The sequence below is a fragment of the Eleginops maclovinus genome, chromosome 5, assembly GCF_036324505.1.
Source record: "Eleginops maclovinus isolate JMC-PN-2008 ecotype Puerto Natales chromosome 5, JC_Emac_rtc_rv5, whole genome shotgun sequence".
NCBI classification, from domain to species: Eukaryota; Metazoa; Chordata; class Actinopteri; order Perciformes; family Eleginopidae; genus Eleginops; species Eleginops maclovinus.
The window spans coordinates 5,369,540-5,388,684 of record NC_086353.1 but is presented as its reverse complement, the minus strand read 5'-3'; the positions used below and the strand labels follow the sequence as shown (position 1 = coordinate 5,388,684).

Sequence of the window (19,145 nt, the reverse complement as noted above, 5' to 3'; positions counted from 1 at the left end):
ACACCTTTTAATAGAATCCGTCTTGTTTTAGGTTTCCTCTGCTCTGTTGAAGACGCACATGCCATATCCCCGGGGACGCTGGGATGGAGAGAGATGTAGGCGTGATAAGAGAGGAGCGGAGAAAGCCAAGCGGGGCTGCAGTGGTGCAGGAATTAAGAGTGGCATTGATGACACTTCCTGTAAGACAGGCTTTGATTTCACAGGCCATTTTCAGCCATGGTGAGAGACGACACTAACATGGACTGATATACTGGTGTCCATTAGGCTGGAAGAAAGGACACCTCTCCCATCTGAGAGGCGCCCTCACTGCGGCTGTTCCAAGTGATACTCTATCCGGGATTAATAAGGAGACAGAGGGTGCTGATATATCCATAAATATACTGTTAGGGCTATTTGATTATGGTAAATATCTCAATTTGATTATTCTGGTCAATATTGAGATCTCAAATATTTAATACAAATACTTGTGTGCTTTGGAAACATCATGAATATGGAAAGATTTGTTTGTTATTATAAAAATATATTTTTGGGACAGTTTAGCATTTGAAACAGTGCATTATAGGGCTATGCGTAAAGAGACTGCAGGCTGGATTTGAACCTGCCCACCCTGTAGGGACTGAGCCCAATTTAGTCCTTTTAAAAGGTAAACTCAGTCTGTTTCGCTAAATAGAAAAACTGAAGAGGTCAAGACTATGAAGAACTTTCTGTCCTTGTAGACTAGTTTGTGCTTTAGTACACTATCTAATCATTCGTGCCAAAACAGAACCGTTTGTAGTTGCGAAACCACACCGTTCTCTAGGAAATAGCTGCGCTTGAACACAGGATGAACTGAGAGCATCTTTGCTAAAGAAAATAGAATCAGGCGTAATAATCGTTTTTTCTCTATTAGATGATCTTGTTTTATAATTGCTGGTCAAAATTGTGATTTAAATCTTGTGCAATGTACTGTACACTTTACTTTGTATTTTTTCTGTTGGCCATGTTGTTTGTTGTGCATATTATACACATTTGAATAATGTGTGGAGCTTTTAGAGTTCAGTCGGTTGTGTCTCATGCACTCTAATCCTGTGATAATCCCGGCCCCTTACATGCCAGAGGAGGGCAGGACACTCCACACGTAAAGAGATAAGGCTGGTAAATGTGCGAGGCGATGTCACAGCACACTGGAAAGTGAAGTAAATGGGGGAAATAATGACTGAGGCAGGCAGATAATCCCAGCAGCCAAATGATCCTGTATTGGGATGATACGCATGACTAGCACAGGAGCTAAACTTGGTAGAGATAGGACGGCATGCTCCACCTGTCACCTGAGTTTTTTAAGCGTCTTATGCCACCTTAAGGGATAATTCCCATTTATTACAACTTGAGGTGTATTTGTGTAGTTTTTTGTCATTAGTTCCTTCTGTAATGTTAACCTGAATTTTTCCTCTGGGGATAAAAGAAGGAATTTAACATTTGAACATTTAGACCTAGGAATAAAGCTATATTTTTTGATCGGAGCTTAATTGTGGAGATCTGGGAATATGGAAACAAAATGAAGGACAAGGACGAGAAACATGACTGGTCCGAAGACAACACTTAAATTAACAAACCTTAACAGAAAGTTTTTTTTTATTAATGAAGGTCATTTATTAAAACTACCATTATCGTCACAGATTGCCTTTCTGTTTCAACAGGGACCAACAGTACGGGCTGTAGTTTTGAGTTCCTGTTTCCTGTGCGAAGAGGGATCATTACTGATTTAACTTTGTTGCAGTATCATTGATATGCTCCCAGATCTCAGAAATGTCATCACAACCAACCCAGGTTGTAATAAATAGGGATGTTCCTTAAATATCGAGTGCTCGGCAAGAGAAGCAACCAGACATTTCCCCACTGCAGATTACACTCTGCTGCTGATTAAGACATCTGTCAGGATGCCGTGGTGGTGACAGAAGGATGAAAGTGTCACCATGCTGTAAGGGTGTCCCCCGCAGGCTGGGACTAGAGAGCTGAGTGCAGCATGACAAGGAACATCCCATAACTCCACTGCAGGTCTATTCATTCTATCTTAAAGGTTTTAGAGCAAAAAACAAAACAAGTTTTAATAATGTTATGCTAAAGCAGTTATTCACATAGTTAGAAACTCGAAATGTAAACTCATATGAACACCACAGAGGGAAGGGAAATAAAAAAGAAGCCGATTGGAAAGAGAGAGAACCAAAAAGGAATAAGGATATAAGACTATAAGACCGAATAAGGGGAGGACAGAATGGCTGGGGTCAGGGAGACACAGCAACACAAACAAGTTTCCAAGAAACTGCCATGCTACTTCTCACATGATGGCCCCTGTGGAGCCTGTCCTAAGCCAATTACAAGCCGAGAGTTTTAGTCAGAAAGTTGGCAAGGACCGGCTGGAACAAGCCCAAAGTCCATCACCTCTTGCCCTTTCCAGAGAGGGCAACAAGAAATGGCTTCGGCCAGTCAGTCGGCTCCAACTTTCTGTGGTGGAGTGGCATTAATACTGCAGTAGGGAAGAGGAAACAAACAGGAAGACAACAATTCCCCCTCTACTCATTCAAGCAGGAGTGTGTGTGTGTGTGTGTGTGTGTGTGTGTGTGTGTGTGTGTGTGTGTGTGTGTGTGTGTTGTATGTGTATGTGTATGTGTGTGTGTGTGTATGTGTGTGTGTGTGTGTGTGTGTGTGCGTGCGTACATGGTGCCTTTACTGCTGTGTCTGAGTCTAAGGTCTCGTTGGGCCTCGGCAATCAGATGCCTGGGTGGGAGCACAAGGGCCACTTTCTAGGTAGCAGCACTATGAGGGCTGACCTGTGTGTACCAGTCCAGTGTACTGCATCTGTACTCTGCTACTCAAAATACACAGACACACACACATAATGTGTGGACACTTCCAATCAGCTGTCCGGTGAGCCCTTGCTGGCTGCTGCTGTGTCTGAATTGACCAAAAGAAGTCTCCTGCCTGTCCGGTTAACGACTGTATCTGTCTAGGTGTTCATGTGTATTTGTGTGTGTGCATATGTGTGTGTGCATATGTGTGTGTGCATATGTGTGTGTACATATGTGTGTGTACATATGTCAGTGTGGACAAGGAGGCCCTTGCAGGAGAGGTACTGTTTAGGGCCGAAGTATTTGGTGTTTTATTTATAGTCCACACCAAGTCAAGAGTTTCCTATCTGGAGGCAGGTACTAAATAAGTAAATGGCTGTGTGACAGTGGACTCTAGGAAAAACAAAGTGTGTGTGTGCGAACACAGGTGCACAAATTTAAGTAATGCTGGTGACACAGATTGTTGTGCAGAACTGACTTGTTGAAACATTCAGTAAGACAAGACAACAGCAGAGTCAGAGCAAGAAAACATAGAGAGAGGGATGGAGATTTTCCTCCTCGCTGATGCTCCGTATCGCTGACCTCCAAAGGCGAGGGTAGTTCTGTCAGCCACACTTACTAAGCATGATAAGGGCAAAGGACCTGCTACTGCTGCACTCTCAGCCCCCAGCAAATACAAAAGAACCACAAAAAGACGGAAAAATAGGAACATTTTACTTAAAACTGGCCTTCCCGTTTACTGATTTCCTTGTTTATTCCCTAAGTTACCTGTGTGAGCTGTTTACTGCTGCAGAGCTTCTCAGAAAGAGAGTCGAGTTGCGCCGTGATCTTCTCATTGGCCCTGCGCAGCTCTTTGGCTGAGAGCACAGCGTCTTTCCTGGCACTTCGCAGTATGTCAATGTGACGCTGTAGGGACTCCACGCGCTGCTGCAGAGAAGAGGAGGAGCACTGCTGGCTCTTCATTAGCATCCTCTTCCTCCTCCACCTCCGTTTCTCTCCCCTCGTCTCTCGATCCCAGGGCTCATGCTGCTCATCGTCTAACAGGAGGAAGAACACGCAGGCACCTCAGAGTTGACAAGTGCACCGAACAAATCCCTATTTAGAAGCTACTGGTGGGAGTTAACAGGCTTATGTAAAAGTGAAAGCTGTGATATATTTAACAACTCCAATGATTAACATTTTCCATTTATACATCATACGGGTTCTGAAGAAGAAAAAACACCTCAAAACAAAGCTTGTTAAACTTCCTGAAAACTTGTTTCCGATCGACAGCATGTACATACATCGAGTGTTCTTCCTGCTTCAGTTAATAGTCGATTAGATTTTTGTAGTTTAGCATGGGTGTGAAAAAAAGGAAGAGTGATTCTACCTTGGGCCAGAACATCGGGTTGCTTTCTGCTGGATGTTGCCACGGCTGCGTGTGAGCTCACTGAACACCTGTAGGACTGAGAGCACAGAGATGAAGAGCAGCTGGTAAGTGTAACACAACCGGGTGACATGTTGTGCTTCCTGAAACGCAGCTCATAATGACACCATGATCACAGGGTGTGCTCGCTTAAACGCGACAAGACAAATCACCCCGCACTTTAATAATTCACCTGAGCGCGTTCAACTGACTTCAGCGCGAGTGCCCCTCCGCCAGGATATTACTCCTGACAGACGCTTGCAAATACAGCCTTTGTTCAATCACTGTCGGAAAGCCCTGATTCACTCTTACAGTATGACGTGTGTGTAGTCATTTGCACTCATAAGTGTGTGTGTGTGTGTGTCTGTGTGTCTGTGTGTGTGTGTGTGACAACTCCCAACTGCACCATTGTTTGTAGTGACATCAAAGAAGGCCCCCCCCCCTTCTTCTCTGCCTGTTTCCTTTGTATATGGGGTCAGGTAGGATTTGATCAGTGCCAGGTTTGATCACACGGTGCCTTGCAGGGAGGAAAGGGTGGGGGGGGGGGGTGAACCCTTTGGTTTGTGACATAGCACGTCGTGAGGGGCCAGGGCTGTCATGGCGATGAGCCAGGGAGGAGTAGATGGGCACATTTAGCGGATCTGGAGCGGGGAAACTTAAAGGGGATCTGAGAGGAAGGGTCCTGACAGCTCCCTGGCTACATGTTCAACAACAAGCCGCTCTTCATCTCCACCTTCTACCTAGCTCAGCCTCCTCTCGGAAAACAGAAGGAGAGGGAGACAGGATAACTTTAAAGGTCCCTGACTTTCCTCTCTTCATATCTCTCTGGGGTTTGGAGCTGCCATGTCCTTCTGAAGTGGTTTGATATGGACAAGTGCAAGGGTCCAGGCTTATTGATTTTAATGGTGTGGGGAGGAAGTGAGAAGCACCGACACACACACAGGGAACAGTGATGGAGAATGCAAGAGTCTTGGGAGTGGAGATACAGGAACTCTCATTATTATCCAAATGCTGACTTATCACATAAACCCCGATAATGTCAATATAATCCTTTCATGGTAAAAATCCTCTGTTCATTACAGTTGATAAGATGTCAACTGTAATGAAAAAAACGGGAATTAAAAAATACTCTGTCCTTTTCCTTTTTCTACATCTTTAACAATCATTCTGTCAGATTAAATCTGTAAATGCTAAGGACAAAAGAAAACATTGCTTTGGTTATGTAACAGTTAATAACTGAGGACAAGGGGTATTCTGTGTGAAATTAATGGCAATCCTGCTGGCAATTTTGCTTGGTAAGGAGCCTTGACATATTTCTTCATAAAAACGAAGGAAGAATTGACTCTGAGTTTGCTGAATTTGACATTGAACCAACCTTTAAAGATAGAATTCTACAATAAGGATTAAGACGTTTGAATGTCATACTATAGTGATACAAATGATACTTCAATAACTGAACAGAAAGAGTTGTTATGATAGTCTTCCCCAACTGGAATAATAGCACGATTCAAACAAGTCCAACTCAACTTGAACCTGAAAACCTGACTGTACTCTAGAGCTATTCAACATAAATCCCACCAGAATCTCACTCTTGCTGAAGTAGACAAGGGGAATAAACTAAATAGAATAGTGTTAAAATCTGACATCTGTTCTGTATTTTTTTTAAGGATGAGCGCAGACCAACCTTCCTGTCACTGTGTTGTCTGTTCAGAGTTGTCCTCAAGGTCAGCCCGTTGAGATTGCCCACGTACTCGTCCCCACTGTCACTGTAGAGAAAAGCAGGGAAGAATATCACCCACCAGAAGTCGAACCCACAACCCTGTCTCTGAAAGTACCACCAATGGACAAAAATCCAATTTACCTTTTATGGTTGATTTAGTTGACATCAAGCAAAAATATGTGCATTTGGCCCCCTCCCCCCCCCCCAGACTTCCAACAGAAAATCAATGTCTCATCCAATTTCTGAGCTGGAAGTGTAAATGTGGGTGTAAATGAAGTGAAGAGCTGCAGTGTGTGCTGCTGATGCTGAATGCATCAACATGTATGAGAGCGGCTGTGGCCTTCATTAGCCTTCTGTGTGTGACAGACGTGTGTGAGAGGCACGGCTGAGCGGAGCCAAGCTAAGTTGCATCTGATGGACACACGGTAAGGGCTTCCACACACACACACACACACACACACACACACACACACACACACACACACACACACACACACACACACACACACACACACACACACACACACACACACACACACACACACACACACACACACACACACACACACACACACACACACACACACACACACACACACAGGTTTATTGACAGTGACCTTTGACGTGAAGGTGGAAGCCAGTGACATTTACGCTGGCGGGTTTATTAAGGTGGGGCCTCGGAGAAGCAGCGGAGGTAAAGACCACAGAGAGGGGATGTAACTGGAACATGACAGGGCTGGGGGGCTAGTGAGCATTAAACCCGGTCTGGAAGGGGCACAGGGACTTGCTGAGGATCTCTAATCATCAGTAAGGCGGGGGTTACATGAATTTGATGAAAAATGCTACCTGCCTTATGCTGGATAGACGGCTAAACAGGTTTCAGGAGTGAGTACAAAATCACTTCAATATAAATATATGAATATAATTATTCTAATTATGAAACGCATGTAGACTCAAATGGACAAATACTAAAGTCAGGATGTCAGGAAGTCAACAAGAGTATCAGTTAACGTACCTAAAGGCTATCAAAGTTTTCTCCTGGATGTGTTAATACCAACAACACTCTAAAGACGCTGTGCTAGCATGTTATGGAGATAATGCAGAGGGGTTGTGTGTTGTTGTTTACTTACATGTTTGGGCATTTACGGGTGTGAACATGGATAAAATGGTCAAATGATGAGATATTATGTAAGATACTTCCATTAGGACACAAAGGTAGTATAAAAAAGTGAATCATATGCCCCTACAGATACCACATCTCTAGCCAGTTGATCACTAATGGGAGAACAACTTTTTCAACTAGCAGTGTGGGAAAGATATCTATTTTGTATCTTCACAGACTGTTAATCGATTCACAATTTTGTGACCTGCATTACAGGGCATTAGGATTGCAACGTCCCAAGTTTGATTACAGCTTTATGACCTTTGTTGCATTTCATACACATCTCTTTCTCTCCATTTTTAGTGCCTTAGTCTACATAAAGCTCAAACGGCTCAAAAAACTGTTCTTTAAAAAAAGAAACAGTAATAATATCTTTCATTTGTAAAGAAGTTTATTTCCCGCATTGATTAAGACAATATGCAACATGTCAACACATACTTCAGGTTTTTACCATCAGAACCATTGACTATGATACCCTTCATGCCCCCTTGCTCTCATTCTGTCACTAACAAAACTGCTGATCCGTTTAAAATGGTCAGCGGCCTCCAGCACCTCAAAACTTGAGAGTGGGAGCCAGAGGCAGCGATAAAGAGGAGCGGAATAAACAAAGGCATGTCAGTATCTTTAACGAGACTGACATCTTTATTTGGCACTATTTAGGCCAAACGTCCTCAGGCTGAAATACTATATTTCAGGAAGCGCCTACCAGACATATTGCAGGAGAAGACCGCTGCGAGGTACGAGGCGCAGGAGGCTTTACAGTAACAAATCAGCTGACAGGTGCCTTAAATAAGACAACATCTCAGTTTAGAACCCTTCTTCACAAATCCACTTAGATCCTCCTCTCAGGTAGAGCGTATATTAGACGGCTGCTTATTAGCCACATGGAGAGGCATTAGGAAAGCAGGGCAGAGCTGCACCCAGTCCCTGTTAAACGGCCTCATGTGGATTGAGCTGGGCTGGATTACAGCCTGATGAATTAGTTGGTGAAAAGACGGGGAGTTAGTCAGAGAAAGTGGATAGAGAGAGGCATACAGAGAGAGAGAAGTGAAGGGAAATAAATATCAGTGATAGCTCTGAGTGTTTGAAATCAAATCATTCCGACCATCACTCAATAAATGTTGGCTCAGTGGCTTTTTTGCATAAAACATACATGAAATAATTACTGTCGATGGTTCCTAATTTAGAGGGTGTTAAACAGCTTGTAGACATCTGGTACTGAGCCGAGTAGGGTCATTCAAAATGTATCTAACTAAATTAAGGAGAGGAAAGAGGAAGGTGGGAGAGATGGATAGTGTGTGTGTGTGTGTGTGTGTGTGTGTGTGTGTTGGGAGGGGTTTACAGGGGTGGCTGGAGAAAGCAAGAGTAGCACATACACATTTGTGAATTGACATGCCACGAGATAAGCAACATGACTACACACAGGGTGGGGTTAGAATCAGTACGGCTGTGTGCAGGGGGGGGGCTGGTTCTTGCAGGGGGATCCTTAGCGCTGTCAAAGGGGGGTTAGCAAATATGCAAAGGACCAGTAAATTAAATCAAACTGCCAAACTGTCAATTTGAGGGTAGCGTGACTAGTGCATGAAAGTGGCATCACTGGAAGGCACCGAGGCTGCAGCAGGGCCCTTATCCCTGGGCTTTCCTGGCACCGGTTCAACTTTGTGTGGAGAGGTGGCTAATTTTGCATGCAAATTTCAGTCAATAAGCTCCAAGCAAGGCGTCCCAGGATATTTCAAAGGATCTGACAGTAGTTTCCCCCCCCCCCACTCTCCTTCTCTCTATCATTCTTGCTCGCATTCTTCTTTTGGCTCCTGAATACCAACTAGACAGAAGATGAAATTCAATCACCCATTTGCTTACGCTTTGCATATGCACGTTGTCCCCTTGATGCTGCGTGGATGCCCCCCCCTTACAATTCAGCCAGCCAGCCCACCCGCTCCACACCTACCACCTAAAAATAATAAGGGAGGGAGGCTGTGAGAATAAGAGTATCTGTGTGTGTGTGTGTGTGTGTGTGTGTGTGTGTGTGTGTGTATGTGTGTGTATCATTACCTCTCTACGCTCAAGTCCTCCCACTCGTCTTTAGTGGGACTCGGGCTGCGGCCTTGCCAGCTGATGGCTTGATTGGGGCTGAGTGTTGGGTGGCGGCGCGGGGGTAGCGGGCCTCTGAGCCTGCTTGTTTTGAGTTTGACCTTGCCGCTAATGTTGCTAGCCGTCCCGCCTGCCCGTGCTGGTGCTGCTGCGCGGTTCCTGTAGAAGTCCCTGGCCGCTCTGAGGATCCCCAGCTCCTGCCTCAGCTTCAGCAGCTGATGATGGAGCTTGGTAACGTCTTTTTGAGAGGCGGCCAGACGGCCTTGTAAAGCTGTGATCTCGCTGCGATGCTTCTCCCCCTGGGCCAGGGCCTGGGCATGGGCGGCCTCTTCACGGACAGCTTCCTGGGTTCGGTGATGGTCCAGGGAGGCTTGGAGTCCGCGGCAGTTGTGCGCCAAGTCTTCGTTGGCCTCAAGAAGCTGCTCCTTCTCTTCCTTCAACCTCTCCGTGTCCTCCTCCAGGGACACCATCCTACGCTCCAGCTGTTCAATCTGAAGGAATCAGAGATGTGGGGCATCAGTGGTACAATATAGTTTTATCCCCTGAATATCTGTCGCATTTACAATAAATACTCAAACTTCAGATCATGCTGCTCTTGTACATCTAGTGAAAACAACAACATGGCATGTCAGAGTTCAGCCTGTTCGCCTGTAACAGTGAGTATTTGTATAATATTTGACCTGTGTATGGTAGCATTCACATACTGTTTTTCTCTCCAGACATTTCCAAAAAAGTGTACGTGCTCATGCATTAATGTTGAGTTTATGGGGGGAGCAACTTCCCCTCCCGGTCTTGCAAGACTATGGACATCTGACTGGCAAACCCCTTACCCTGATCGCCCTCATCAACCCAGAGCACTTAGCCTATTTGTCAGATCTTCGGTGCAGACAGTTTAAGAGAACAGTGCATGCCTGCTGGGTTTGTGCCTCCAGGCAATTTCTCCCTTTTATTTGGTTTCACTTTGCCCGCTGGTGAAGCCTGGTACCTTTCAAACAAAATTAAAGGGCTATCCCCACTCTTGATGATTCACTGCCATGAAGGCAGAAGGGGGGCATCATATAAACTCATGCATGCAGGGGTTTAAAAGCATGCGTGCAGAATCTTGTGCAACCTACTAAGAGCTCAGATTCCATATTTTAAGTGACTCTTTTCTGGGATTACCTACTGTAGTACAGGGTACATCTCCTCCTCTCCTTCAGCAGTTATTGTTTGTTATTTGTACAACTGTGAGAAAACGGCATTCCAGCTGACACTTGACTTGGAAAGGACTACATGACCAATTCTCCAAAGAGTGAGAACACTTTTGAATCCTTCCCTTTGTGAGTACTTATGGCTCTGTCGGGTTTCTTTTATTGGCAATGACAAAGAACACTTAGTGATGGCATAGTGCTGTACCTTTTTAAACGACTGTTCCATTCGCTGTGAAGAAACAGAAAGCTTTTTCGGAGTGCTGCTTTTGACCTGGCGCTCCTCCACCACTTTGTGAAGCAATTCTGGAAAGGGGAACAATGCTCGTTATTGTGACATTACATGTCAAACTCTGCTCAATCAATAGAACGATAATAAAGAGGGTACATTAAATCAATTAGCATTACCGAGGTCTAATTTCTTTCCCAAGGTCCAGTTTCTAATTTCTTCTTTTGTCAATCAATCTGAAGGAAATCACTGATGCTATTTTCATGGGGACTTTTCACACGGCTCTAACCCACTTTCTGTTTCATAAATCTCATCAAATAGCCTTTTTTCCTCTTGATTAACAGAACGATTTTTTTATTTAGTAGTCCACGTGGAAATAGGAAAACAGTGTTCAAATGCACACACTGGTACTTGCTATGTGCTCCTCTCTGGGGATCTTAAACAAACGCGGAGAAGTACTTGAATCCCTGGTGAACACCGAGCCCCGGGCTGCACTGCTTTGTAGTCCACTGTGTTTCCCCAGCGGACAGCTAATCTCCGCAGACTTACAGGCTGCTTTATTCTGAGAACTTCAATAGTGGTCTTGGCAAACATATGATTTAGTCTTTATGATAACAACAGAGTGCACGCAGGAGTCAAAGTGCTTTGGGATTTGATGCACACATTCATATTCAATAGGCTGTGTCACTGTGTGTCATACACTAAAAACCTGCACAATTAGCTTTATCCTCTAGGCTCACCTATATAATAATAATAATACATTTTATTTCTATAGCACACTTCAAAATGCTATGATGGAGAAAAAAACAAAAAAAACAAAATGAAATAAAAAGTTATCTAAGGAACATATTTAATACATATATAAATAAATCAAACTAGTGGAGCTGAATTTTAATAAGATAAAAGAAAAAAGGTTAAGAGCATAAAAAGATAAATAACAAAATAAAAAGTAAAATGCCGTGAGGAACAGGTGGGTTTTGAGGCGTTTCTTAAAAACTGAGAGGGGTGCAGAGGTCCTTAAGTCTTCTGGAAGTTGATTCCACAGACTGGGGGAGGCGAAAACACGGTCTCCCATGCTGGCCAGTTTCGTCCAAGGAAACTGGCCAGCATGTATGAAAAATGGAAAAACAATATAAACGTTCTATCTTTCATTATCTCCTGTTAAACATTTATGACAGGACAACCAAAATGATTAGCACAATGAAGCTGGAAACATTAAATATATTCAGGACCTTGACTTTTCAGGTCAGTTGATCTTTTCTGAGTGAAATGGAAAAGAGGCCCTAGCAGGGAAGGTAAGAAGAGTGAGGGTTAGGTTATGAGGAGCTGCTGCTCCCTTGCTTTGCATTTGACGCTTTGCCCAGGGAACTTTGTTACTTTGAATTAGCCGGCTCTTTTGTCTTCCCAGCGTGTCACATTCAATCAGACAGAGCACCAAATAGGACAGGAGGGCTGCCGTGTTCTCTGGGTACATAACCAGGCCGGGAGACAATTATCCGGCTCCAGCGCTGGCGACTTGGGAGTTGGCACCTCAGCACTACCTTGATAAGAAGACGTGGTGGCTCCCTAGTCACCCACAGTTGGAGGATGTCCTGGCACTGCAGCATACATTAACGTCCCTCCCACGTCTCTTCATGGGCTGCCGCACAAAGGCCCTGCTCCTTTCATCTGCTGCCTTTCGTTAGCGTGATCCCTGAGTGAGCCTTTCAACCCTCCATCCCTCTTAACGGGTCACAGAGGTTCTCCAGAAGCTAATGCTCTGGCCATTCAAGATTTTGTCTTAATAACTTTGAGTTAACTTTTTTTTGACTGTCAACATATAGAATACGTCCAGATGTAAATATTCCAAATGTTAGACAAGATTATTCATGCTAATTTAAGTAAAAAATAGGAGAAATAAGACCCATTTTTAAAAATGGGTCTTAAACTATATATAAGGAATACAAATATTAGAAGCAGTGCCTCCATGACATAGTAACAGACATTTCATCTCTATATTTTTCTTTCCTTATTGGTAAATCATTTTAGAGTTATATTTTTTTTAAAACAATGAATCAGAAAAAAGGCACAGTTCGAAGAAACCTAAAAGGCTTTCCTAAATGTTCTAAATATGTAACAACTACAGGAAGAATACAACTTTAACAGTGGTTGTAATTAAAATTGTTTGTAAAAACAGAGAAAGAGAAATAGTGTAAAACATTTGACATGGCTTTTGTATTTTTTTTCTGATAATAGTCTTAATTGTACTTATTATCACCTGAGTGAAAGCATGTGGTCAGGCTACTGGGTAACATTTATATTCAGTGATTGGTCGCCTGACATGATGTAAAACTATGTCCTTTCTAAAGAGCTCATCCCTAGTATTCCTGGCCAGACTGTCAATAGGGGAGGATCCACTATTTTAATTAGTGGCATCCTTTAAATCACATGCTTGCATCTCAAACAGACACCATCATGGGTTGTGAGGAAATGAAAGTGATGTTGGACAGATCTGTTATTGAACCAGTTAATTAAGAGCAGCGGTTGCGGTGGTCAGCATCTGACAAAAGGTTGTAGATTGGATTAAAAGCGATGTGCCTTTTTAACATTGGGAATGATATATGCAGACAAGATGAACACTACTTTATCTCTCAACCAATTTGCAAGGAGTTGATCAAGTCTTAATTGAGTTGTCGTATTAATTCCACCGGGAGTTGTCTTATTAATTCTGCTCTCTAACACACATGGCCCAGAGGTAGAAGGATAGTGTGGAGGTGCTGTCATGTTAAGCATGCGTAGTTTCTCCAGTCACAGGTCATACCAGTGGCAACCTTGGGATTGTTATGAACAATACAGTAGATTAAAGGTCTCCTATTATGCTCTTTTATGGCATATATTATAGGTCTCAAATATATAAAAAAACATGTCTCTGACGTGTTTTGCTCAAAATACCAAACAGATCATTGATTTTAGCATGTCTGCTATCCCTCTGTTTCAGCCCCGTTTTCCAAAGTGCTGATTGTGTGACTGTTGCTTTCATGCAAATGAGCTGAAGCTGGCCACGCCCCTTTGGAGCGCCTGATCTCTCTGTCTGAAGAGAGAAGTTTATAACGGAGAAACTCAGCTAAAAGCTGCTCTGATTAAATGCAATATTAATTTCCAAACCACATCAAGCATTATTTCTGAAACACTTCTCAGTGTTTACCACTAGAACAGTGACATGTATTATATATACAACAACTCTAAGTCCCTCCTGCAGACATCCTGCACAGAGAAACAGAGGTGATGCGGAGGGGATTCAGCTCGCGACTGTATATTGCGGACGATAGGTTGGGACGTGTCACGTGGGGGGGACGTTGCCAGGAGTTCAATGTAAAGCCAACCCACATTTCGGTTTTGACGTCATATCGGCAGCACATCTGGATCAGCTTCGTTGTACCCCAGTTTTTAGAGATGTGGGTAAGGAGGAAAAGAGAGAGGGTTGTATTTTCTGACACTTTGTGAGTCTCATTACACAACGGGGACACATATTTATGTATAAAAGACAGCAAAAACTGCATTTTGCATAATAGGGGACCTTTAATGCATGAGTAATTGTAAAAAAAATTATTTATGTAAAATATTTCGACATCAATAGAAATGAAAAAAAGGGGAAAAAGGTAAGAATGAAAAAATGTCATGGTGTTTTGTTTAGATTCTGGGTTAATTCCCTGAAAAACATATGATGACAAATATAAACAATAAAAGGGTCCACCTTGGTGTTCGTCAGCAAGACACATGTGGAGCTCCTTCACCGTGGCCCGGTCCATCGCAGCCTGCACTCGCAGCATGTCCAGCTCCTCTTCCACACCGGCCCTGCAGACATACAATGAACTTCACTTTACACACCCCTGAAGTCAAATCTATTTTTCCACACATATGAAAGGCAAAACTCAATAAGAAATGGATAAATATGAAGCCACTATCAACTATTGTACAAAGAGCATCTTTTTTTTTTTAGATCTCCACAAATATCACTATAATATTATACAGTATTCCACTTTGGGCTCCATTACTGCAGAAACTTCAGGAGAAATATGACATTGTTAAGAAATCAACTAATTAAAATGCTTTTTTAATTTATCTGGAAATCAAAGTGACAAGCAACATGAAACGCCAAGGTAAGAAAGTACAGTGTGAGTTTGTCTGTGTGTGTGTGTGTGTGTGTGTGTGTGTGTGTGTGTGTGTGTGTGTGTGTGTGTGTGTGTGTGTGAGCGTGTGTGTGTGTGTCTCAAAACAGACAAACAGACTAGAAAGTGTGCCCAATTACCTCTGTGCAATTAGCTTGATTCCTGCTAAAGGCTAATTATGTGGAGCCATGCGCGAGACTTTGCACTTTCAAGTTATTATTAGGACCCCAACTGAAATCTGCTGAGGATACACACAAGCCCGCTGAGACAACCACACCTGAAACACACACCTAATTTCCCTCCCCTCTGCTCCACAGAGTCAGAGAGAAACACTGGAAACAAGCTCCTGCTTATGGTGGCATTCTTCCCTCAGTTAACCTCATTACAGTAGCAGGTCTTCCTTCTGACTGACTTCTTAAGGCATGCAGTAGTGCAGCCAAACAATACACTGGGAAGTGTTTGAGGAGTAGTAGTGGCATTCGTGGCTATGGTGAACTATGATTAGCATAATGGCAATTAACTCAAACTAGACACCTGTTTCCACCAATCTAATTCTGCTAGATCAACCAAAATATTTTTCCATACATGTGCCAAGACAATGACTTGGGAAAAGTTATCGCCATAGCACAGGGAAGAAAAGTAATTAGCTTTTTAGCCCACACAGTCCAGTGGAGGCCTGGTCTAATGGCTGACCGCAGCTTAAATAAGTACACAAATGACTCTCACTGAGGGAGGGTGAAGAGGCAGATGGATATGTGTCGCTCCTCTATAGATTTTCCTCCATAAATGAACTCAAGTCGATGAGGCACCGGCACAGCCTTATGTGTCCAGGCTGTTAATGGGACAAATGAGCTGAAATATGCAGTATGCGAAAGAGCCTATTTCATCTCATGTTTCTCCTTTATGCCTTTTCGGATGCTGATGGTATTGACGCAAAACCAAAGTTCATATGCAAAACATTCAATTTTGTTGAAGGATAAGCATACTTTCTTGGATGGAGAAGGGATTGGATTGCAGATAGAGTTCATTGGCCGGGGGCCTCCAGTTTCACATCATAACACTCTGGAGATGGAAGACTATTGCATCCTCATTCAGTAACACTCAGTTGTTGCAGTGTGTGCACCAGTCTGCCATACATACAGGATTAACATAGACAGGGATGGAACAAGAGCATTAATATACATTTGGAGACTTATCTTCAATATTTACCGATGTTATTTAGTGCAAGTACAAATAAATGGACTACAATGCTTAAAGCTGGGGTAGGCGACTTCAGAGAAACCAAGAAGAGTAAGCTCACAGGCCACTTGAAGCAGAGCCTAACTACTGCTGGACAACTCAACGAGAGATCATAGTTAGAGGAGCAGATTTTGTCGTATTCTCATTGCTAACCATATCCAACTATCATGTCTCATGCACTGTAAGAAAACACCAACATTTATCGTGTTGGACGTAAACAACGTACACGGCTATTGTTGGTATTTCCAGCAGTACATTAGCATGTTAGCATTGAGAATAGACTTGTTGAAGACTCTGGTCCGATGCAATATGATGCACACAGGTACTCAGTCAGTTAGGTAGACCTTTATGAATTGCTCTTGGGATGTGAAGACAAATTCAACAGATGCAACACAAAATGCTTCTTTGGTGTATACAGTCTTTTATATTTTCCTTAGGCAACACAGCTTCCTTGAATGTTGTTTTTTCCCCAATCCTTCCTTATGTCCTCATACTTTGCTCCCTTATGTGAATCATTTGATAAACAGATTAAAAATAATGATAAATTATATCAATCTAGCTGGCCTCTCATCTTGCTGCTTCACCTCAGGATGAATAACAATCAGTAGGAATAAAACAAAAGAGGTTTCTTAGCTGTAAAGTAAAGGCACCATACCGGTGTTATGTTTGGTAATGATGTGGTCTGCGTCTCACGCCGCTCTTCTGGACCCGTTTTTGAAAACATCTTCTCTCTCGTGCAGCGCTAGGACTTCAGCCCTGAGCTATGCGCTCCATGTCATTTGATCTCGTCTCTACCCCTGTTGCACCTTAGAACACAGCTTAGAGCATAAACTGCCAGCCTCCATCCACAAGGGTGTACAACACAACATCATCTGCAGCCATTGTGCTTGCACATGCCAGCCTCCTCTTGGATTTTTTGCTCTGCGCATAAAACTACACTGGAGCGGCAGGGAATAGGGTGAGAGGGCGAAAAAACCTCTGGCATTTTCATCGCTGGGGAAAGACTCTTGTTCTTTTGGGTGTGGGGGGGGGATTCCCCTATGGTTAGAGTCAGGCTAGAGGGCTGTTCATTCATGGAGGGCGTTTGGGTGGATAAGCCACTGCTGTCAGCAAAAATGGTGACTGGTGGAGTTTGTGTGTCTCAGTGCTTCAGCTCCGGGCTATGCAGCGGCAGAAGCTGCAGTGAGTCTTTAACTGTTAGGTTTTCCAGCCACAGGCCACGTGTGAGAGTGGGGATTAAGGAGCCACTGGTGGAAACAACCTAGGATGTCCACAATATTCCCTGTTCAACAGGCTTGTTGATGCTGCTAGGTATCCTAACATGAAAAAAAACCCTCATAATTTTGTGTGTATTTATTTCACAATAGAATTTGTAAATGTGAGCAAGTAAATACCACATCTGAGGGTCAATGACTATTTAAATATGAGGAGATAAGCACAGTACATTCCCTACTGTTTTTCTGAGGATTTGTTCTTTGAAATAACTGTGTTCTTTGTCCTCTAATCTTTTTATTGCACTCTCTTAGTCTTGATGGCGCACTGAAGCTTGCATCATAATTACTATATGCGTCGCAAGATTTTTTTTAACAAAATAATTAATTTACCAAATAATTAATGAAGGAAAAACCTTAGTGGTGTGATTTAAAAACATGCATAAAACATTCTGTTTGTGTGTGTGTGTGTGTGTGTGTGTGTGTTTGTGTGTGTGTGTGTGTGTGTGTGTGTGTGTGTGTGTATGTGTGTTTGTGTTTGTGTGAGTAAATGTGTCCCTCCTCCAAATAAGCCTTGGTCCGGGGGGCAAAAGACTCTCATTACTTCTAATACCTTTTGGCAAATCAAGATGAAACGATAAGAAAAAGAGGAACATCGGGGTAAACTTTATTAAACTTAATTAGTGTCAGCGTGGCTTATTGGGAAGGTTCACGTCCATAATGGTCATTCTCTGCAGAGGAGCTTCCACTGCCGCTGCAGTGCAAATGATCTCAAAGGCTTTTTCCCCAGTAATCGCTGGCTAATTTATGCTTTGATGTTGTTTGAGTATAGCATCTTAAGTCTGAGGGCGCACTGCATGTGTTTATTCTGTTTATGGTGCCTAAATAATCCCAGCCTCTTTTTACCAACAGACCTTTAACAACAATTAACAAGCATGGACACGGAGTGCCGCAGACAGATGCATAATGAGGCAGATAAAAAGATCCCACTGCAAATCTTCTAGCCCACCCTGCCCGTATTTGCTTTCCAGCCATCCACCACAACTACAAGGACAAAGCTATCAAATATCATCCATGGTGTCAACTAGTGTATTTGTTCTGGGAGATTTCGTAAACAGAATAAATGTTTAGAAATGGGTTTTGATTTCTTATTATGACAGTAAACAATTACTTGACTGTATAAGGGAGAGGCTTCATTAATACACAAAGTGTTTTACAGTAGATCCAACCGGGGTATTCCATTTCTAATAGACATCATAGTTTGCCATAAGTAAAATTCTTGTCAACAGCTTGATGGTTGCATTGAGTAGAAGTTAAATGCTCAGTAAACTGAAGCAGCAAAGGAACAAATATGCCACTTTAAGGCCTGAGGTACAGTACAATAAGATGGTGAAAAATCACAGATAAATGTAAGGTTCTGGTTTCCAAAAGCTTTTGGACACACTTGCCGTGACATGGGGAGGTTCTGTCTGTATCTGTATTCATTGTTTGTTTTTCAGTCGACATCACAACCCTAAAGCATTCCAGTTATTGAAAACAGAGAAATATTGATTATGGTTTTGTCAAAAAAATGCATTTATGGCGAGGGTGATGCCAAAGTGAGCGTTCTTTGACGGTCAAAAGTCAATAGTTTAAGACGTGCAATGTATCCAAGAAACACTTTGTTTGCCATGAGAGGTGCATGGTCAACAATACAGCCCCCCGAACCACAGCTTTTCAGGGCAAATCAGATACAATAAGAAGCAATACGGAGTCATAAGCACCTAAGTTACTGTAGGCGTACCGTGCAACCACTGTAAGAAGTGAATTCCATGACCATATAATGTGCATATCAGCCAATCTGTATCGGCCAATCATCAGAAAACATGACACAAGAAAGGCTCCTGCTAATGGTTTTCTATAATTTCCTCAAAAAATATTGTCAATAA

The 19,145-nt window shown here is 43.0% G+C and overlaps 1 protein-coding gene across 5 annotated transcripts in view; it reads right to left on the bottom strand.

The window, feature by feature from the left end:
* The window catches only part of cntln (centlein, centrosomal protein), an 85,107-nt gene that overhangs the window by 29,163 nt on the left and 36,799 nt on the right, over positions 1-19,145 (bottom strand). For all 5 annotated transcript variants that reach the window (XM_063882996.1, XM_063882995.1, XM_063882999.1 and 2 more), the window contains 6 exons: positions 14,353-14,453; positions 10,599-10,696; positions 9,165-9,694; positions 5,915-5,996; positions 4,195-4,270; positions 3,594-3,862 (listed from right to left, as the gene is read on the bottom strand). In XM_063882996.1, coding sequence (XP_063739066.1) covers positions 3,594-3,862; positions 4,195-4,270; positions 5,915-5,996; positions 9,165-9,694; positions 10,599-10,696; positions 14,353-14,453 — 1,156 coding nt within the window. The remainder of the gene's footprint in view (positions 1-3,593; positions 3,863-4,194; positions 4,271-5,914; positions 5,997-9,164; positions 9,695-10,598; positions 10,697-14,352; positions 14,454-19,145) is intronic.